At 42.6% G+C, this 21,571-nt stretch overlaps 2 protein-coding genes across 5 annotated transcripts in view; one reads left to right on the plus strand and one right to left on the minus strand.

Annotated features, from left to right (window-relative positions):
* The first annotated feature begins 634 nt into the window (after positions 1–634).
* LOC115138197 (mitotic spindle assembly checkpoint protein MAD2A-like) lies at positions 635–10,290 on the plus strand. Its single transcript, XM_029674787.2, has 5 exons — positions 635–790; positions 1,092–1,238; positions 4,431–4,551; positions 4,871–4,974; positions 7,953–10,290. The coding sequence occupies exons 1-5, from the start codon at positions 727–729 to the stop codon at positions 8,123–8,125; spliced, it is 609 nt and encodes a 202-aa protein (XP_029530647.1). The 5' UTR covers positions 635–726; the 3' UTR covers positions 8,126–10,290.
* A 51-nt stretch (positions 10,291–10,341) lies between these two features.
* Positions 10,342–21,571, minus strand: part of LOC115138198 (cGMP-specific 3',5'-cyclic phosphodiesterase-like) — an 87,544-nt gene continuing 76,314 nt past the window's right edge. For all 4 annotated transcript variants that reach the window (XM_029674790.2, XM_029674791.2, XM_029674789.2 and 1 more), the window contains exons 14-22: positions 20,916–21,041; positions 17,471–17,565; positions 17,138–17,225; positions 15,419–15,519; positions 14,966–15,043; positions 14,126–14,189; positions 12,716–12,790; positions 12,374–12,457; positions 10,342–12,212 (exon numbers count right to left, since the gene is read on the minus strand). In XM_029674790.2, the coding sequence (XP_029530650.1) occupies positions 12,093–12,212; positions 12,374–12,457; positions 12,716–12,790; positions 14,126–14,189; positions 14,966–15,043; positions 15,419–15,519; positions 17,138–17,225; positions 17,471–17,565; positions 20,916–21,041 (831 nt within the window). In that variant the 3' untranslated portion in view covers positions 10,342–12,092. The remainder of the gene's footprint in view (positions 12,213–12,373; positions 12,458–12,715; positions 12,791–14,125; positions 14,190–14,965; positions 15,044–15,418; positions 15,520–17,137; positions 17,226–17,470; positions 17,566–20,915; positions 21,042–21,571) is intronic.

A 21,571-nucleotide genomic window follows, 5' to 3' on the forward strand; every position in this document is an offset into this window, starting at 1 on the left:
CTGCGAGTCATAATGATTTTGTAGTGGCCTGTGAATTAGACAGTGAAAGAGAATAGTGTTGAAACAGACTAGAGTCAGAACGTGTTGAGAAAAAAATGGAATGGTTAAAGGGGCAATCAGCGGTTGCTACATCCATTATTGGATTTATGAATGAAATGATACGCACCCATTGGTTCTTGAAGAATATAACGTATAACTGATTAATGAGCTTAGTTTAAGTGTCCTTATCAGAACTCAAAATATAAGCTTGTTTTATAAACAATGCATAGCCTCAAAACATGGTTAAAACTATGATGTTGATATCATGGATGATCAGTCCTTGCATCCATACACTGTCTGTGAATTTGAGTGATTACATTTGAGTGATTACATTTCGCCTCAGAGTTTTACCGAACCAGTGGTAGGGAGTCGCTTTGTTATTGTTGTAACTGCTGATTGGAAAAGCATGTAATTGTCATAACATAATATGCTATGTCTGGAGGCTTCTTATATAACAGCATGGATGAGAAATTACCTGCAGAAGTTTGTTAAATCTCGAAATCTAGTGAACATCGCCCTCTAGAGTAAAAAAACAAACATTGTTGAAACGTCATCAACTATGCGACACGTTGGTAAAAACGCATGCGCAGGAAGTCCAACGCTAACAAATTTCAAACTGGGCAGCGGGTAGAAAGACCTGGCAAGAAAATACAATATAATTAAAGGATATAACTAAATAGTTAAATAATGACGAGCACATTGAAAGGTATTACCCTGAAAGGAAGCGCTGAGCTTGTGGCCGAGTTTTTCTGTAAGTATTTTACCGACTTGGTTTTATTTGGACAGTTTTTGTGACTGATCAAAAAAAAAGTAAGGCATGCAAGCATGAATAACATGGCGAGGATTTTCTTTGTGGAAGCTAGCTAACATTGTTTTCAGCTACCACATCCGCATTTGTGCACGGCCATACGTTGTCAATGTATTTTGCTTCAATCTTAGTTATTAACATTCTGTATTTTGTAGATAAGTTAACTAGCTACTTTAGCTAAGTAGCTAACCTGTGTGGTTGGTTGTAAACGTTTAGCTAGTTACGTTGTTTTCCCTCCCTGCAGCATTCGGTATCAACAGCATCCTGTACCAGCGAGGGATCTACCCTCCGGAGACGTTCTCCCGAGTCACCCAGTATGACATGAGCCTTCAACTCACTACTGACACCAAGCTGAAGAGCTACCTGACCAACGTGGTATCTCAACTCAAAGGTACAGAATGAAATAAACGCCATTTAGTTGAATTTAGCACATGCACAGAACGTTTACTTTAGTTAGTACAGCGCTTTTTTTTTTTTTTTTAATCTCTGTTATTTAACTCCGAAAATAGTATCAAATTGTCATTCTGAAGTAAAAGTGCCCTAATGGAAAATGACTCAAGTGAAAGTCACCCAGGAAAATACTGCTGGAGTAAATGTTGAGTCATTTAAACCTCCCTATATTAACGGGACATTTTTCTTGTTTTTATTTATGGAGGCCAGGGGTAATGTTAGAGGGCTGCAGTTCTCGACATAGATCATTGCGTCGCGTTCGGTATTTTTTTTATGCTGGGAGTGGGCGATCAGATGAGGCAATTTTGTGAAGAAAATAATTGTGTTGTCCCGCGGGTTATCTGGAAACTGTAGTCTTTCTGCTTTGTATGAGTTCGCCTAAGGTTACCTGTTGTATTAAAAGCACATCATTGTTGCATCATTCACACACTCAGAATGCACTGCTTCAAGTTAAGTCTCCTACCTATTTGTTCACATTGGCAGTGATGTAAAGTTCTTAAGTAAAACATACTTTAAACTGCTAACGTTACTTAAGTATTTTTGGGGGGGATAGCTGTACTTTTTATATTTTTGGCAACTTTTACTTCACTTACATTCCTAAAGAAAATGATGTACCTTTTACTCCATAAAGTTTCCCTGATACCCAAAAGTACTGTTTACATTTTGAAAGTTTAGCAGGACAGGAAAATGGTCCAATTCACGCACTTATCAAGAGAATATCCCTGGCCATCCCTACTACCTGATCTGGCGGATTCAAATGCAAATGCTTTCATTTGTAAATTATGACTGAGTGTGTCCCTGGCTAACCATCAAGTTAAAAAAAAAACAATGGTGTCGTCTGGTTTGCTTAATATAAGGAATTTGAAATTGTTTATTTACTTTAGTTAGTTTAGCAATTACATTTACTTTTGATACTTCAGTATATTTAAAAACCAAATACTTTTACTCAAGTAGTATTTTACTGGGTGACTTTCACTTGAGTCATTTTCTGTTACGGTATGTTTACTTTCACTCAAGTATCACAATTGGGTAAGTTTTCCACCGCTGCACATTAGCAGTCTGAAGTTAATCAAATCCTATTTATTTGGATATCCGACTTGAATCTTTACATTTTCCTGCAGTCTGAATAAATGTGGCTTTATATAAAGCTGAATCCTGGACATTTGAATTGTCTGAATGGTCAAATCTGGTTGATTTGCTCGTAAGTTTTTATTTAACTAGGCATGTCGGTTAAAGAACCATTTCTGACCGGGTTACCGTGGGTTAGCTGCCTTGTTCAGGGGCAGAACGAAAGATTTGTACATTGTTTACATTGATCTTGCAACCTTTCGGTTACTAGTCCAACGCTCTAACCACTAGGCTACCTGCCACCCCAGTTGCGTGTTAGCTACACTGTTGACATTGCTAGACAGCTATGGTTCCAAGGTTAGGCTATAGTGTACTACATTGCCTATAAGTAAATATTGATCACCCATATTTGTCTCCGTCTGAGAATCGTCTCACTCCTAAAAGGTAGGCTATAAAACGTAGCTAGCTCAAGAGAAAGTGCATGTCTCTCCTACTCGGTTGTCTTCAAACTACGCCTACCGTATGCGCTGATATAGCCCAATCTAATGGGTCACGTGAGAATCACTAGTTATTTAACTACGTTTTGTAGGTTATATTTGCACATTGAATTAGGGTGCTAACCATGGCTGGCAAGTGAGCTGCATCGTCGCATACGCCTACATTACTGCGGTTGGGTTTGGGATCAGTTCTTGCGGTAGTGGGTGGGAGTCGGACAGAAAGCAGTAACTGCGGGAAAAATAAATCAGTCCTGCCCTGCCGCACACCTAGCCAGGGGCACACTCCGACATCATTTGGAAACAAAGCATGTGTGTTTAGTGAGTCTGCCAGATCAGAGGCAGTAGGGATGACCATGGATGTTATCTTGATAAGTGTGTGAATTTAATCTCAGGTCAGGCAACAGCTCTGGTGGACATTCCTGCAGTCAGCATACCAATTGCACTTTCCCTCAACTTGAGACATCTGTGGCATTGTGTTGTGACAAAACTGCATATTTTAGTGGTATTTTATTGTCCCCAATACAGGGTGCACCTGTGTAATGATCATGCTGTTTAATCAGCTTTTTGATATGCCACACCAGTCAGGTGGATGGATATTCTTGGCAACAAAAAAAGCCCATTTACAGGGATGTAAACTAATTTGTGCACAAAATGTGAGAAATGTGCTTTGTGAAATGGAACATTTCTGGGATCTTTTATTTCAGCTCATGAAACATTGGACCAACACTTTACATGTTGCGTTTTTGTTTAGTCTAATTGTGTTCTATGCTTATTGTGCATTTACCACAATGCCCCGCCCGACCAACAGAGCATACATTTTCAATAATCAATGTTTATTGGTACTCTTGGTTTAGTGGTGTCTGCTCTGTGTGAAATTTGAGGAGTTGAGACATAAAATAAGTATCATTAGAAAGGTTAACTTCTAGGGATTCACAATATATCGGTGAGCATATCGGAATCAGACGATATTAGCTAAAAAATGCCAACATCGGTATCGGCCCGAGTTTAACGCCGACGTTAACTGATGTCAAAGCTGCCGTGCATACCTATATGACCTAATGACGCTACACTTGCAACACAGTATCCCTAACCTAGCCCACAATGTCTGCTGTTTGGATCGAGCAGTCAACAAGTTGAGCAGTCATTTGAAAGAGTAAGAACATTTCAGAGAGAACTCAAAGGCGAAATCCATCAAAGCCAAGATAATGGAATTCATTGCCCTTGACAATCAACCGTTCTCTGTCGTGGGTGATGTTGGCTTTCGCCGACTGGACGAGCACCGGTACACACTAACAAGTGCGCTAAACTCACCCGTTAATATTTTCCAGTGAAGAAGACTTGGATGTCTCCTGGTATCGTGGGGTGTGCAAAATGGGTCAACTTTGAGCCCCTTTATTTCCTCAACGTTTTGACGTTTTAGGTCCAAAAAGGCACTTTCTGAGCACTTCAGCCATGGGAAAATGTGTATTGGTTTTCACCATCTTGATCATTGTTTTCATTCCCTCGTAGTATATCTATTTTTTTTTTTTTTTTACTGTAGTCTGGTGTGTAACTTGTCTGTATTGCAGAGTGGCTGTTTGACTGCACAGTGCAGAAGCTGGTGCTGGTGATCACATGTCTGGAGACCAACGAGGTGCTGGAGAGGTGGCAGTTTGACATTGAGTGTGACAAGAGTGCCAAGGAGATCAGGTAATGGGGGATACTCCAGCAGTGGACCTGACCACCAGACACACACACACACTACACTACTCAGAACACACTGGACTATTTGTAGCCTTCTAGTACTTCCCACCAGGAACAGTGTCATACTTTGAGAATGTGGGTACTTTTTATGCCCTTTGGCAATTTTGTTGCATTTGCTATTTCACCGCTTGCCAATGTTGACTTTTCCTATCATGCCGCTGCAGTTAGGACAAGGTTAAGTCATGCCTGACCACTTGGTGCAATAGTGCAGTATGGTTTGACATTTAGAGTAAATGTGTGGTTGACTTTGTGTCTCTTCTCTCAGTGCTCCCAGGGAGAAATCCATCAAGTCCATCCAGGATGAGATTCGCTCAGTCATCAGACAGATCACGGCCACTGTCACCTTCCTACCCCTGCTGGAGACTGCCTGTGAGTACTGTTTGTGTGTGAACCAGTGTTTCTGTTAGCTGTTAATTGTCTGCTTTTGGCCAATAATAACATTTAAAAAATACAAGAAGGCAGACGAACCAAAATATTGCCGGACACGTTGTATGCCAGAAAATATCCTGATGAAAACAAATATCCTATGTGGGTCCTTCTAGAAATAATGAGGCCAATGTGTGCCATTTGGGATAAAAAAATATTGTGAAACACAAAATGAAAGGGTTTTCATGCATGTGTACTTAGAGGAATAAAAGTGAATTGACCCATAACTCCACCTATACAACAACAGGCCTAGGACTATACATCCTATAACCTTTCTGGCGCAGGCGGTCCGCTAGTGAAATTGCATAGCGCCAAATTCAAAATACAGAAATGGTCATAATAAACACTCATAAAAAATACAAGGGTTATACATCGGCTTAAAGATGAACGGCGAAAGCATACATTGCGATTATCTGAGGACAGCGCCCCGCTTACAAAAGTATACAAACATTTTACAACTAAGATCTTCATATGGTTGCAGTCACAAGAGTTCCAGCTACACAATAAATGTTTGTTTTGTTCGATAAAGTCCCTCTTTATATCCCAAAACTGTTTTCAGTAATCCACTGGCTCAAAGGCGGTCAAAACACGCAGACGAATACATCCTAATACTACCGGCAAAGTTCGTCAAACAATGTTTATAATTAATCCTCAGGCTGTCAATTGTCTAAATAATCGATAATATTTCAACCAGACAATAGCGTATTCAATAGACAGGAAAAACAACGAAAGGCGCGCACTGGGTCACGCGCGAAACAAGCACTGCATGTTTATACAGTCTATTGACAAAAAGGTCTCATTCTTCTTAATTTTTCAGAAAACAGGCCTGAAACCTTGTCCAAAGACTGACATCTAGTGGAAACCATAGGAACTGCAATCTGGGTCCTAACTCATTAGATACTCTATAGGCATTCAATTGAAAACTACCCACGTCAAAAAAATCCCACTTCCTGGATGGATTTTCCTCAGGTTTTTGCCTGCCATATCAGTTCTGTTATACTCATCCTGAGTATATCCTGAGCCTGAGTAACAGGCAGTTTACTTGGGGCACGCGTCTCATCCAGACGTCAAAATACTGCCCCCAAGCCATAAGAAGTGAATTAAGCAGGGTTCATACAGACATTGGCAAATCAAATTCAAGGACTTTCAGGGATTTTTTTCAATCACTTAATTGTAATTATAAGGGAGCAGGAACACTTTTAAATTGGCCGCAATCAAAAGCTCTAAATTAAGGAAATGTCTGATTTTCGAGGTAGGCCTAAGAGATTTTGAATTTCTGAGCTCCAAGTTTCAAGTAGGCTACGTCAAGCCCCTTGTAATTGTTTAACATTGCAAGTGTAACATGGAAAACAAAATGTGTTTGTAATGTTATTTCATTGCCGCTACGCTGTGTAATTTGTCATTATATCCAGAATAACTATAGGAATAGCTTTGGGTGTTAAATCTTAACGGGACCCTGCTGTGAGTCAAGCGGACAATAACTACAACCGACGATCAACATCAATTTGCAAAGGCTGTTAGATCCGACGTGGATCCAGGCACCACTGTCTTTGCCGGCATAACTAATGAGACACCAAATACTCTGGATGTTCCTCGCGAACACCTTTTTTCACATGTGCTGTCACTACAGCTGTTTGACACTTGACTGTCAGATGTGAAAATATCACGGTGTAACTAATCAGCCGGACACCAAATGCGCATCCAACAAGTATTGTGCGTAATTATTGAAGAACCACGTTAATGACCGCATCGATTTAAGTTTTAAGTATCAAGGTACGATGACTGTCGGTTAGAAGCATTCATTTTTGCAATCACATTATTGTGCATTTGTGTGCCTGTGAAAACTGTTTTCACCCTGTAACAAGGAGATATGAAATGTTGTGTGGTTATACTGCCTTTCTGAGATCTCTATACAAACAACTGTCTGATAGCTAGGTTCAAATTCAATGTCTAATTTAACTGATTCATGCTTAAAATATGATCACTTACTACATAAATGCAAGGACAGAAAAGTCATGTTTTGTGTCACGATTTTGGACAAATATGTCAAGACACCAACCATGATAAAGGGTTAAACAGGTTTTAAATAAACTTGTGCATTTTATTGAATAAAGCTATGATCCCCCTCTATATATTAATGTAATGACAAGGGAAAAAAATGGCAGATTGTTATCAATGATTGTAACTAGTTGTCCAGCGTAGGAAATCCTCACTGGTACCCTGGGTTATAGAAAGACCAATATACATCACTTTAGCTATGCATATGGGGGGGGTTCATGTTCTCTTTCAGTCACAATGTCTGTCGTGCAGTGAATTTTTTCGGTATTTTATTTAGTTTATTATTTATTTAGTTTTGCAAGATTAATCTCCCTCAACAGAAATTACAGAAGTGTCATGCAAATCCACCAATGACTATTATTTAGATGAAGCAATGTTTGTTCCTCTAATACCTGGTCAAGTAGTTAACTTAATTTGCACTGTTCTTATGATGTTTAAGGTATTTAACTACTGGAGGCACATACAAGTGGCAAAATGAATCGATCAGGAATATTGACACGGCAGGGCAAATGGGGCGGCAGGTAGCCTGGTGGTTAGGGTGTTGGACTAGTAACCGTGTGGTTGGAAGATCAAATCCCAGAGCTGACAAGGTAAAAATCTGTCGATCTGCCCCTGAACAAGGCAGTTAACCCGCTGTTCCTAGGCCGTCATTGAAAATAAGAATTTGTTCTTAACTGACTTGCCTAGTTAAATAAAGGTAAAATTAGTAAATATCGACAGAGGGAGACGTGCAAAGAGCCAATGTTTACTTGGTAGGCTATCATTTCTCCTTGCATAATTATTGCAGCCACTTCCATGTGGTGTTAATGACATTTCACCACGCTGCCTGATGTTCCTTGATAACCCTTGATCCTTCCCCCTAGGTGCCTTCGACCTCCTCGTCTACACCGACAAGGACCTGGAAGTGCCGGATAAGTGGGAGGAGTCAGGCCCCCAGATCATTGACCAGTCGGAGGAGGTTCGCCTGCGCTCCTTCACCACCTCCATCCACAAGGTCAACAGCATGGTGACCTACAAGAGGACCGACTCAGCCTAGAACCTGACCTCTAACCTACGACCCCCACTGTACATAGTTAACTCTTATGGTCTCCTCTCCCCTGCTGCGTACTATAGGTATGTTGGAGATTGACTACAACGGATCTACAAATCATACTCGGTCGTCATTTAGGATGCCAGGTGATTTGTAGATGAGTCAGCTTGGAGTCGCCGACTGCAATCTCAAACGCACACAATAGATATGAAAACAAATGTTACATAGCCCTCTTCTCCCTTCGCAACTCATGTCTCTCATCATCTTTCTTTACGTACAGTGCCTTCGGAAAGTATTCTGGCCCCTTAACTTTTTCCACGTTTTGTTAAGTTACAGCCGTATTCTAAAATGTATTCAATGTTTTTTCACCTTCATCAATGTACACACAATACCCCATAATGACAAAGCAAAATAGTTGAACAATTTTTTTTGGCCAATTTATAACAAACTGAAGTATCACGTTTACATAAGTACTCAGACCCTTTACTCGGTACTTTGCTGAACCACCTTTGGCAGCGATTAGACTCGAGTCGTCTTGGGTATGCCGCTACAAGCCTGGCACGCCTGTATTTGGGGAGTTTCTCCCATTCTTCTCTGCTGATCCTCTCAAGCTCTGTCAGGTTGGATGAGGAGCGTTTCTGCACAGCTATTTTCAGGGCTCTCCAGAGATGTTCGATCGGGTTCAAGAACGGCTCTGGCTGGGCCACTCAAGGACATTCAGAGACTTGTCCCGAAGCCACTACTACGTTGTCTTGGCTGTGTGCTTAAGGTCGTTGTCTTGTTGGAAGGCGAACCCCCCCAGTTTTTCATCTCTCTATACTTTGCCCCGTTCATCTTTCCCCCCCAGTCCCTTCCGCTGAAAAACATCCCCACAGCATGATGCTGCCGCCACCATTCTTCACCGTAGGGATGGTGCCAGGTTTCCTCCAGACGTGACGCTTGGCATTCAGGGCAAAGAGTTGAATCTTGGTTTCATCAAACCAGAGAATCTTGTTTCTCATTGTCAGGGAGTCTTTAGGTGCCTTTTGGCAAACTCCAAGTGAGCTGTCGTGCCTTTTTACTGAGGAGTGGCTTCCGTCTGGCCACTCGACCATAAAGGCCTGATTGGTGGATTACTGCAGAGATGGTTTTCCTTCAGGAAGGTTCTCCAATCTCCACAGAGGACCTCTAGAGCTCTGTCAGAGTGATCATCGGGTTCTGGGTCACCTCCCGGACCACGGCCCTTTTCCCCCCGATTGCTCAGTTTTGCCGGGCGGCCAGCTTTACGAAGAGTCTTATTTGTTCCAAACTTCCATTGAAGAATGATGGCGGCTACTGTGTTCTTGGACCTTCAATGCTGCAGACATGTTTTGGTACACTTCCCCAGATCTGTGCCTCAATACATGCCTGTCTCGGAGCTCTACGGACAATTCCTTCGACCTCATGGCTTGGTCTTTGCTCTGACATGCACTGTCAACTGTGGGACCTTTTATATAGACAGGTGTGTGTCTTTCCAAATCATATCCAATCAATTGAATTTACCACAGGTGGACTCCAAACAAGTTGTAGAAACATCTCAAGGATGATCAATGGAAACGGGATGCACCTGAGCTCAATATCGAGTCTCATAGCAAAGGGTCTGAATACTTATGGAAATAAGGTATTTCAGTTTTTTATTTTTAATACATTTGCAAATAGTTCATTATGGGGTATTGTGTGTAGATTGAGGATTTTAAAAATGTAATCCATTATAAAATGAGGCTGTACCGTAACAAATTGTGGGAAAAGTCTAGGGGTCTGAATACTTTCCAAAGGCACTGTGTGTATATAAATAATCCTTTTACACTGATTATTCTGTCCTGTCTTTTTCTCTGTGTATTGGGATACTTTGTTCTTCCTGGCTCGCTGCTTTGATGTAAATATTGCCTGTAAGTGGTTACTGATCCACTTTGCCTTCATTTTTTTCTTGTCCTTTATCCAGTTCTGAGCCTCTTTGTTTTAGAAGCTAGTGGTTTGTGTTGTATTTTTAAGAAAATTCCTGAAATGTGTCCATTTGATAGTCCTCAAGTCTGACCTGTGTGTTACTACTGCAATTGCCCAGAAGGTGGCAAAGTAACACGTTTTTTTGTATTTTTTAGTTCTGGTTAGTTATCATCTCTCTGTAAATTTAAAATAAATGGTTGTTTAGACAAGTATGACGTCATCCAAAGTTTGTTTGCACAAATGACATGGCACACAGAAAATAAGCAGTATCCTTTTAATGGGATGTACCATTCAACTTGTCTCAGTGTTCTTCAGAGTCGACGAGCAGGACGGGGAAACCCCTTTGTCTTCACATGGAACCGCGATACATATCGTATTACCTCAGCCTCCACTAATAACCCACAGGGCTGCTGTCCTGTGACTGCACATAGCCACCTTTTATAGAATTGTGTAACTTCACATGCAACACACAGGTCTATCATTGGTGAAGTAACACATCTTTTCTAGAAATACCAATCGGAGACCAAAGCTGTGTGGAATTGAAAAAAGAAAAGCAACTATCTTTTTTTTTGTTGTTTAAGCACAAATTCAGGAACAATGGTATTTCTGGAAACTTCTTCAAGTACAAAATACAACCACAGTAACAACTGTGGTCCTGGGAGTGACCACACACGTCTACACGGATAAGTGCTGCAAGTTAGGACATGGTTAAGTAAAATTTGGATGAGTTTCTCCTGTGAATGACAGTGATGCACTTCACATTTCTCTACCTGAAAAGTACTATAGTATATTGTGTAAATGTTGGAGGCAGAAAGTTTAGAGAAAGACGAGTCATTTTCTGATTGAAAGAGAGTGGGTGGTTAAGTCCTGTCATTCCCTGTATTGGAAGAAATGTAAAAATAAAAACAATTCTATAATGCCATTTTAAAATGTTCCACTATAAATACAAATTACCTCAACGTAGACTGACAATATTGCAAATTGATTTTGGGCTTCTGACTGTCAAGCTCTGCTTTCAACGAGACACCCCAGCCTCACATTCAACACGTAAAAAAAAAACTGACCACCTGCTGGGCTGGTCCATAATGAGGGCCAATAAGTGTCTACATACAAGTAGGTTCTTGAAATTGACCTCATAAATTGGACCTCATACCTATCATGTCACCTATCATGTTACAGGAAGGCAGTGGAATCTTCTAGACCACGTGTCTAGTCTTTGGCTCCTTTACAATTTGCAAAGTTAAAATAATACAACCCCTAGAAATACACACATGAATGGATGGTCGAGTGAACTTTTCAAAGCAGAGACATTTGGATCGTTTGGTAATAAAACATACATTGTTTTATAAAGACGTGTGTGTGTGTGTGTTCTCAACACGAAACTGACGATACAGTATAGAAAACTAATAAATATATAAAACATAAATATGCAATAGTTATAACGAGTGACAATGTTACAAAAATGTACGTTCTCTCAAAACCTTTGTGGTGTGTGCCTGCACCCTGGTGTTACAAAACAAGCTTCCTACTGTGGTGCTGTATGGTGTGTAGAAAGTAAAGTTGTATTTGTACTAAGACCTGGGTTCAAATAGTATTTGTAGTCTTTAATGGCGCTCTCCTGGTGCAGTGGCACCAATGGAATAGTCCATTGTACAAATCCTGCCCCGCCCATCTGGCACTCCGGGCAAGCTCAAGTTGTTTGAGAGATTGCAAATACTGCTTGAACCCGGGTCTGTCTGTCTACAGTACTACGGTGTCGTATTGATTCCTTGGAGCTCAGTAGGCCCGATAGTAGCCGTGCACACGCAAACCTCTCCTGTTCAGTCTACTTCACTTCCTCAGACTCAGGGATATACCGTAGTGAGACTTCCTTCATGTTGGGAGAGGACTTTGTGCAACAACAAAAAAAAAAGAAGAAAAAAAAGACTATGGTTATAAATATAGCTTAGTGTTGATGTCGTCTGCTCGGGGGTGGGGTGGTGTAGGGATGGAGGAGGGACGTTGACCACTTCTATACCACTCCGTTGAAGAAACCTTTGTCGCCCTGTTCGGCCAGAATCTTCCAATTCTGCCTGTTCTTCTGGCAGCCCTCGAGTAGTGGCGAACAGGACTCAGACATACCAGCCAGGGTCTGATGGACCGACAGACAGACAGACAGACAGACCGAGAGAGAGAGAGAGGGGAACAGGGAGAATGATAGCGCACCTTCCTTATGTCAGTGTTTATGGTATATGGCCAATTACATTTTTTCTTAAACATGATAAACAAAGATCAATCATTTGTGTGCCTCACCTCATACAACTGTGTACAGATGGCATCGATGAACGATACCTGCATGCTCGGAATCTTATCCCGCTTTTCCCGATTCATCAGATCCTAGGAAAGAAAACATCACTTTTTTTAAAGTCCAAATCTAATTTGCTCTCAAATTGATATCTGACTCAGCGTGCCAACTAGTAAAAACCTAGCTTTGCACAAAGTCAGCGTGTACACATGCCAGGATATTACAATCAGAGCCTTTGTAAAATCAATTTCACAAACCCTGATCTCCGATGGCATTGGCCCAACTGAGCCATGTAGTAGTGCTATACAGAATAATAAGTGCAGGTGGTAAGACATAGAAGAAGTGCTTACTATTGGCTCAATGTTGAGTTCTTGTCTCTCCTTGTCCCCTTGCTCAAAGAACTCTGTAGCCACTAGCTCGGCTATCTGCAAGAGAAGATGGAGAGAGACAGGCAGCTTTTAGAAGTGCCTCAAAGTGGAATGATGTTTCAATCGGGTTAAAGGACAAATGTAACCCTCGTAGTCTTTTCGACAACCGCGTGCCTAGTCCGGTTTGATAGGATGCAGCCCTAGGATTGTATCTGAACAATTGCTTCAGCCAATTGTTTGTCCTACTCAGGCTTTTCAGTTTGTTCATGCATTTCGCAGATATCTGTGCATTTCAACGGAGGTGTTTTACATGAATGTGATTACGAGGCAGGTTGAGAGGGAACGGAGGCTGGATAGTACTCCAATCGTACTCCTGTTATGTGGATCAAAAGGAAGTTCTCTGTTGCCAATTTGATCTGATACCCCACAATAGCACTCGCTCAGCGCCCTACAAAGTGTTCCTTGACATTTCTAGCACGGGAATGATGCAATAGCGAGAAAATATATAGAGAAAGAAAGAATCAGCAGGGTTGCTGCTTCTGAACAGAGCAACAACCCTGCTGCATTGATGGACTCTTTCTCTTAACAAGGGATCAATAAGATCTGACTAGGGCCTCAGGTCCCCAATCAAGGAAGTGTGTGTGTGTGGCAGCCATCTGCGGAAACACTGATTGGAGCTGTGTAATCAAGACTAGAGAGCCGCGGGGGGTTGGGGGGAGGGGAGGTTCAGTTGAGGAAAGGAGAGAATGCGGGGGAGGAGAGGAAAGGGGAGGAGAAGACATTTTTGTACACATCTTGGCTGAAATAGCTTCAACTGTAATAATATCTACTGAGCTCAACGGAATGTGTATGTATGTGAAAGAGACTGTGTGTGCACAGATTTTCTGTTAAGACTGTACTGAATTGCATTTGTGTGTGCGTGTGCGTGCGCGCATATCAGTTCTGTAGGTATTATGTGAGGAGAGGAGAGGACAGGGCTACAGCAGTTTGTGTCTGTCCTCTAATGAGCATCTAGCTCTTTGATCACACACACACACACACACACACACACACACACACACACACACACACACACACACACACACACACACACACACACAAACACACACGGCTGGAGGCCTGTCTGAACCTCTCCCTCCATTGCACCTAAGGAGCCTAATGAGGAGCAGGAGAAACAGACTTACACAGGGGAGTTGAAGTGAGACGGGTAGAAGGAGAAAGAGAGCGACAGAAAGAGAACATAATCTAATGGGAGAAAAGAAAAGGCAGAGGTCCTCATAAAGGAGAAAGAAACGTTTCTAAGGATTTCAAAAGAGATACCGGTAACAAGACAGTTTGGTTGATAAAGTGAGTCTTGAGTGTAGTGAAAGTTATCTAACTGGACAGCCTTACCCTCTTCTGTATTGGCCAAGGCTTGGTAATGGCAGAAATATCACATGCGGTCATCAGCATTGACCTTCAGGGGGTAATAAACCAACACAAAAACATTGAATATAAAATGCAAAATGAAACAATTTCAAAAATGTTGCTGAGTTACAGTTCATATAAGGAAATCAGTCAATTGAAATAAACTCATTAGGCCTGAATCTATGGATTTCACATGACTGGGCAAGGGGTGTAGCCATGGGTGGGCCTTGGAGGACATAGGACCACCCACTTGGGGAGCCAGGCCCAGCCTCTCAGAATTAGTTTTTCCCCACAAAAAGGCCTTTCTGATGACAAAAACCGTCCTCATTAGTAGGAGGTTGTTCCTAATATTTTGTACCCTCAGGTATATTATACAGTGATGGGGGTAAAAATGTGTAGTTACACATCGCATATATAATTTTTGGACAATATTATATCACTTTAATCCCACGAATAATCAAAACTCACTTTCTCATGTTCTATTTTGTCTCCCTGCAGCAGACATAGTGAGCAATATGTCTGGAACATCAAATCGCACCTAAGTGTTGTGATAATGTCGTATCGTGAAGTCCCTGGCAATTCCCAGCCCTACCAGGGTTCATGTCAATTCCACCTCAATCCAGTCCATTTAGAAAGTGAAATAATAAAAAAACGGCATATTATTTTCTATGGGGACTTTTTCATTGGGAATGTTTGATAGGGAATTTCAATTGCCTTTCGAAATTGACTGAATTGAAATGGAATTGATACCGACCTTGACAGACACAAATATTCAGTCCCTAGGTGAATGGTGAAGATGGTATGCTCTATGTGGTGTCCACTAACCTCAGTAAGTCTTTATGGTAGTCATCGTCCCAGACAAACTGGCTGTTCTTGGTCAGCTCAAAGAACTCTCCTCTCCTCCTGAAAAGATAAAACAGATATCCAATTAACTGCACATCTCCCCTCCGCCTACAGTCTAGTTATACGCCCACACTTCAGACAGGGAGAGAGGGGGGGGTGGGGGGGGATATTAGAGGGAGGGGATATTAGGAGAGAGGTGGGTGTAAAAAAGATAAATGTGTGATAGAGGTGGGGGAAGAGAGATATATAGTTTATCACAGTTTCAGAACATCATCATAGGATCTTCTAATGAATAAGCCAATGGGTTTCCACTTCCACCTTGACATTTTCCACAGCCCATCAACCTAAATTGAAGTTATAATGAAAACTGCATAAAATTTGACTTGAATGGGCTCCCGCTGTGAGCGTGCCAGCTGTGTGTGACATTTAACCTACTTCATGTACAGAGCCAGGTCCGTTGCCAGAATAGCCCTCTCGATCATCTTCAGAGTGGCCTTGTACTCATCCAGAGACAGACTGCTCAGAATCTGATTCCCCTGGGGGAGAGAGGGGGAAGGGACAGAGCGAGAGAGGGAGGGAGGTGGAGAGAGAGGGAGGGAGATGGAGAGAGAAAGAGAAAGAGAGAGAGAGGGAGAAGAATAGAGAGAGAGGGAGATGGAGGGTGAACGTGAGAGAGGGGGAGGGAGATGGAGAGAGAAAGAGAGAGAGAGGGAGGGAGATGGAGAGAGAGAGATTGAGATTGAGGGAGATGGAGAGAGAAAGAGAGAGGGAGGGAGATGGAGAGAGAAAGAGAGAGAGAGGGAGGGATATGGAGAGAGAAAGAGAGAGGGGGGAGGGAGATGGAGAGAGAAAGAGAGAGAGGGAGATGGAGAGAGAAAGAGAGAGAGAGGGAGAGAGAGAGGGAGATGGAGAGAGAAAGAGAGAGAGAGGGAGGGAGATGGAGAGAGAGAGATTGAGATTGAGGGAGATGGAGAGAGAAAGAGAGAGATAGGGAGGGAGATGCAGAGAGAGAGAGAGAGAGGGAGGGAGATGGAGAGAGAAAGAGAGGGAGATGGAGAGAGAAAGAGAGAGGGAGATGGAGAGAGAAAGAGAGAGAGAGGGAGGGAGATGGAGAGGAGAGAGAGAGGGAGATGGAGAGAGAAAGAGAGGGAGGGAGATGAAGAGAGAGGGAGATGGAGAGAGAAATAGAGAGAGAGGGGGAGATGGAGAGAGAAAGAGAGAGAGAGGGAGGGAGATGGAGAGAGAGAGAGGGAGGGAGATGGAGAGAGAGAGAGAGGGAGATGGAGAGAGAAAGAGAGAGAGAGGGAGGGAGATGGAGAGAGAAAGAGAGAGAGGCAGGGCATACAAGTTATTGAGCAAGTTCAACTATAGCATGGGTGCCATGACAACACAAATTCCAAAACACTCGAAATCAATTAAACAATTGGATCTGCTCTCCTTTCTTTGCGATGTGTGTGTATAATGGTGTGTGTCAACGTGTGTGTGTGTGTGTCTACTACATCCCAGATTAACTAAGTGTTGCTCTCCAGTGAATCTGTGCCCATAAAGATGAAGAGGCTTTTTATTACACCATAGATGAGTGTTATCTCCTAGAGACTAGCAGCCGGAGCTCGTGGACTGCAACCCAAATTACATACTCCCTATACAGTGCACGACTTTTGACAGGGTAGTGAGCGGTAAGAGGCAGTGCACTATATTGGGGATAGGGTGCCATAAGGCACTTGGAATTGGCACTAAAGAGGAAATGAGGAAACACTAGCATTCTGCTATGTATCTCAAATACATTATGGCGAATGATGCCGGCCGTTTTATTGTTCCTGAAGAATAAATGCAGAACTGACTGAACGAGTTACGGTAACAGTTCATTTGGATAGCCCATCTGTAGATGCTCTACAATAACATTTCAACTGACTATCTACTAACCCTAATCCTAACCTTAACCCCTTATCCTAACCCTAAACTTAACCCTTACCCTTATTCTAAACCTAACCTTAGCGTAACCCTAGCAAGCAGACGCTGATCAACAGATAGTTTGTTGATAGTATGACCATCTGCAGAGCATCTCCCAAGTGTGATCCAATTTCCTGAGTAAATAACGGAATGTGTGTGTGTGTGTGTGTGTGTGTGTGTGTGTGTGTGTGTGTGTGTTCTTACTGGGCTGTTGAGGATCATGAGACACTGGTCAAAGTGGTGGTGCTCCATGGTGGAGTGGCAGTAGAGCTGGGCCAGGGGATGGTCACTCCTGATGGAAGTAGTTACACACAGAACTGTGAGATACGCACACACACAGAAATATACGCACACACACACACACACACACAGAAAGATACACACACACACACAAACACACACACACACACACACACACACACACACACACACACACACACACACACACACACACACACACACACACACACACACACACACACACACACACACACACACACACACACACACACACACACACACACTATTACAGCCTACCTTTGTATGTAGGAGTTGTTGACTCCTCTGTGGTCCAGGTCGTGACTCAGGGTGGCGATCATCAAGGCCAGGATCTCCAGCTCACTCATATTACTCTGACAGACAGAGAGATGGAGGGAGAGAAAGAGAGGGAGAAGAAGAGAATGAGGCACACCATCCACAAAGATGTCATTGGGGTTTCCCTTTACAAAGACCATAGTACACACACACACACACACCCACAGACACACACTGACAGACACACACAGACACAAGCACCCCCGCACCAACTTCCATCACAAGGCCATAGGAGGCTACCAGCAAACAAACATAGACACAGGTTCACATATGTACACCGTATGCACGCATACATACATACACCCACACACATACACATACATACGCTTTATCTTGTCCAAGTCTCAGTTGTAAATGAAAACTTGCTCTCAACTGGCCTACCTGGTTATATAAAGATTAAATAAAAAAATTAAATACATAAACCCACATACATACTAGAGGTTGACCGATTAATTAGGGCCGATTTCAAGTTTTCATAACAATCGGCAATCGGCATTTTTGGACACCGATTAGGGCCAATTACATTGCACTCCACGAGGAGACTGCGTGGCAGGCTGACCACCTGTTACGCGAGTGCAGCAAGGAGCCAAGGTAAGTTGCTAGCTAGCATTACATTTATCTTATAAAAAACAATCAATCTTAACATAATCACTAGTTAACTACACATGGTTGATGATATTACTGGTTTATCTAGCTTGTCCTGCGTTGCATATAATCGATGCAGTGCCTGTTAAGTTATCATCGAATCACAGACTACTTCGCCAAACAGGTGATGATTTAACAAGCGCATTCGTGAGAAAAAGCACTGTCGTTGCACCAATGTGTACCTAACCATAAACATCAACGCTTTTCTTAAAATCAATACACAAGTACATTTTTTTAAACCTGCATATTTAGTTAATATTGCCTGCTAACATGAATTTCTTTTAACTAGGGAAATTGTGTCACTTCTCTTGCGTTCTGTGCATGCAGAGTCAGGGTATATGCAGCAGTTTAGGCCGTCTGGCTCGTTGCGAACTGTGTGAAAACCATTTCTTCCAAACAAACGTAATTCATTTGCCAGAATTGTACATAATTATGACATATATTTGAAGGTTGTGCAATGGAACAGCAATATCACATTGTAGGATTTTTTATGAATTTATTTGCAAATTATGGTGGAAAATAAGTATTTGTTCAACTACAAACAAGCAAGATTTCTGGCTCTCACAGACCTGTAACTTATTCTTTGAGAGGCTCCTCTGTCCTCCACTCGTTACCTGTATTACTGGCACCTGTTTGAACTTGTTATCAGTATAAAAGACACCTGTCCACAACCTCAAACAGTCACACTCCAAACTCCACTATGGCCAAGACCAAAGAGCTGTCAAAGGACACCAGAAACAAAATTGTAGACCTGCACCAGGCTGGGAAGACTGAATCTGCAATAAGTAAGCAGCTTTTTTTGAAGAAATCAACTGTGGGAGCAATTATTAGGAAATGGAATACATACAAGACCACTGATAATCTCCCTCGATCTGGGGCTCCACGCAAGATCTCCCCCCGTGGGGTCAAAATGATCACAGGAACGGTGAGCAAAAATCCCAAAACCAGAGAGCCGGGACCAAAGTAACAAAGTCTACCATCAGTAACACAATACGCCGCCAGGGACTCAAATCCTGCAGTGCCAGACGTGTACCCCTGCTTAAGCCAGTACATGTCCAGGCCCATCTGAAGTTTGCTAGAGAGCATTTGGATGATCCAGAAGAAGATTGGGAGAATGTCATATGGTCAGATGAAACCAAAATATAACTTTATGGTAAAAACTCAACTCGTCGTGTTCGGAGGACAAAGAATGCTGAGTTGCATCCAAAGAAACCATACCTACTGTGAAGCATGGGGGTGGAAACATCATGCTTTGGGGCTGTTTTTCTGCAAAGGGATCAGGACGACTGATCCGTGTAAAGGAAAGAATGAATGGGGCCATGTATCGTGAAATTTTGAGTGAAAACCTCCTTCCATCAGCAAGGGTATTGAAGATGAAACGTGGCTGGGTCTTTCAGCATGACAATGATCCCAAACACACCGCCCGGGCAATGAAGGAGTGGCTTCGTAAGAAGCAATTCAAGGTCCTGGAGTGGCCTAGTCAGTCTCCAGATCTCAACCTCTTGAAAGTCCGTGTTGCCCAGCAACAGCCCCAAAACATCACTGCTCTAGAGGAGATCTGCATGGAGGAATGGGCCAAAATACCAGCAACAGTGAGTGAAAACCTTGTGAAGACTTACAGAAAACGTTTGACCTCTGTCATTGCCAACAAAGAGTATATAACAAAGTATTGAGATAAACTTTTGTTATTGACCGAATACTTATTTTCCATCATAATTTAAAAATCCTACAACGTGATTTTCTGGATTTTTCTTTCTCATTTTGTCTGTCATAGTTGAAGTGTACCTATGATGAAAATTACAGGCCTCTCTCATCTTCTTAAGTGGGAGAACTTGCACAATTGGTGGCTGACTAAATACTTTTTTGCCCCACTGTACATACATACAAACACCCACACACATACACCCACACATAAACCCACATACATACATACACCCACACACATATACACCCACACACATACATAAACCCACATACATACATACACCCACACACATACATCTACACACATACATAAACCCACACACATACGCACACATATATCCCCTCCTCTACACTACCTCGACAAAAGAACACACAGGTGCTTATCACAAGTCATAAATACGACCAACGAGACACAAATGGTTAGGCAAACAAACTCACACGGCAACCCTCGACACGCACGCACACTCATTTCAGAGAGGAGTGTTAGGCTCTTAGCACTGTCTGCTTGAGAAAGCAGCTTACACATGAACTCAACAGCCATTTGTTAGCAACAACGGGAGTGTAACATTTAACCTACTGCTTCCTCTGCAAAGCCAACCAGGACAGAGCTGGGTGTGAGCACCGAGGGGAACTGGGTTAAACTGGAACTGCGTGTTTGGGATACGTCGAGTTCTGTTTATGTCTGAGACAGTGCCTGCTCAAGTGTCCGTTCAAGTGTCTTCAACTTGCTATTCGCAATAACAATATTCTTCATAATATCTGATGACTTTCAGTCAAGATATCGGAGTAACACATTCAGATGTAGTGGAGAATATTTGTTGTTTTGGTATTTAAATATGGAGGTTACTGGAAGCCAATGCTGACTTGACAAAACACAATGGTCGGACGGACCCAGTCATGGCACTGTTACAGCACGGTGACTCATTAGCCATTGATCGAACTAACACACACGAGACGTGCTGCTGGGGTTGATTATCTACTGATTGGACGGCGTGACCCGGCACCCCTGCCCTGCTGGCCATTGATTGGCTGAGCTCACCTGTAACTGGCCAGATTTGAACAGGGCGAACATGCACTGGGAGGTGTTGAAGGCGTGTCTCCAGTTGTGGTAGGCCACGTTCTTCCTATAGTTCTTCTTTACGCTCAGGATCCACTGGCACAGACTCTACAGAGAGAGAGGAAAGAGGGGGGGGGGGTTGAGGGATCGCAGCAGGAGATAGACAAGAAAACGTGGGGAGAAAGAGGGAAAGACGTGGGGGAGGAGGAAGAGAAGAGGGCAAAAAACAGACCAAATGGTAAACAGTGACAGCGAGTATCTGCACATCCTCAATCGGTAGGGCTTGATATAATCTGGCCAGCCTGGCATTCTGACTGGCACTATAGAGAAAACCCTGACCACACTGCTAATCAAATCATTAGATTCTGTTGATCGTATCTTTATCCAATCTTCCCATGTCCATCCATTTGCCGGCATCGGCTTCCAAAACAATTCCCCATTAGTCAATGCACAGTAGTGGCTAACACTTTTCGCCTGACATGCCAATAATCGAAAATGAATTTGATTGGCATTTATGTTGCCCTTTTCTCAACCTCAAAATGCTTTGCATTGTATGCTGTTCATGTCCAATCTATTGTTACTGCTGAAAGGTCAGGTCACTACGGTATCTCTCATACTGTATCCTCTCAATTCTCAAT

Source organism: Oncorhynchus nerka, linkage group LG12 (genome assembly GCF_034236695.1).
Source record: "Oncorhynchus nerka isolate Pitt River linkage group LG12, Oner_Uvic_2.0, whole genome shotgun sequence".
In the NCBI taxonomy this organism is placed as follows: Eukaryota; Metazoa; Chordata; class Actinopteri; order Salmoniformes; family Salmonidae; genus Oncorhynchus; species Oncorhynchus nerka.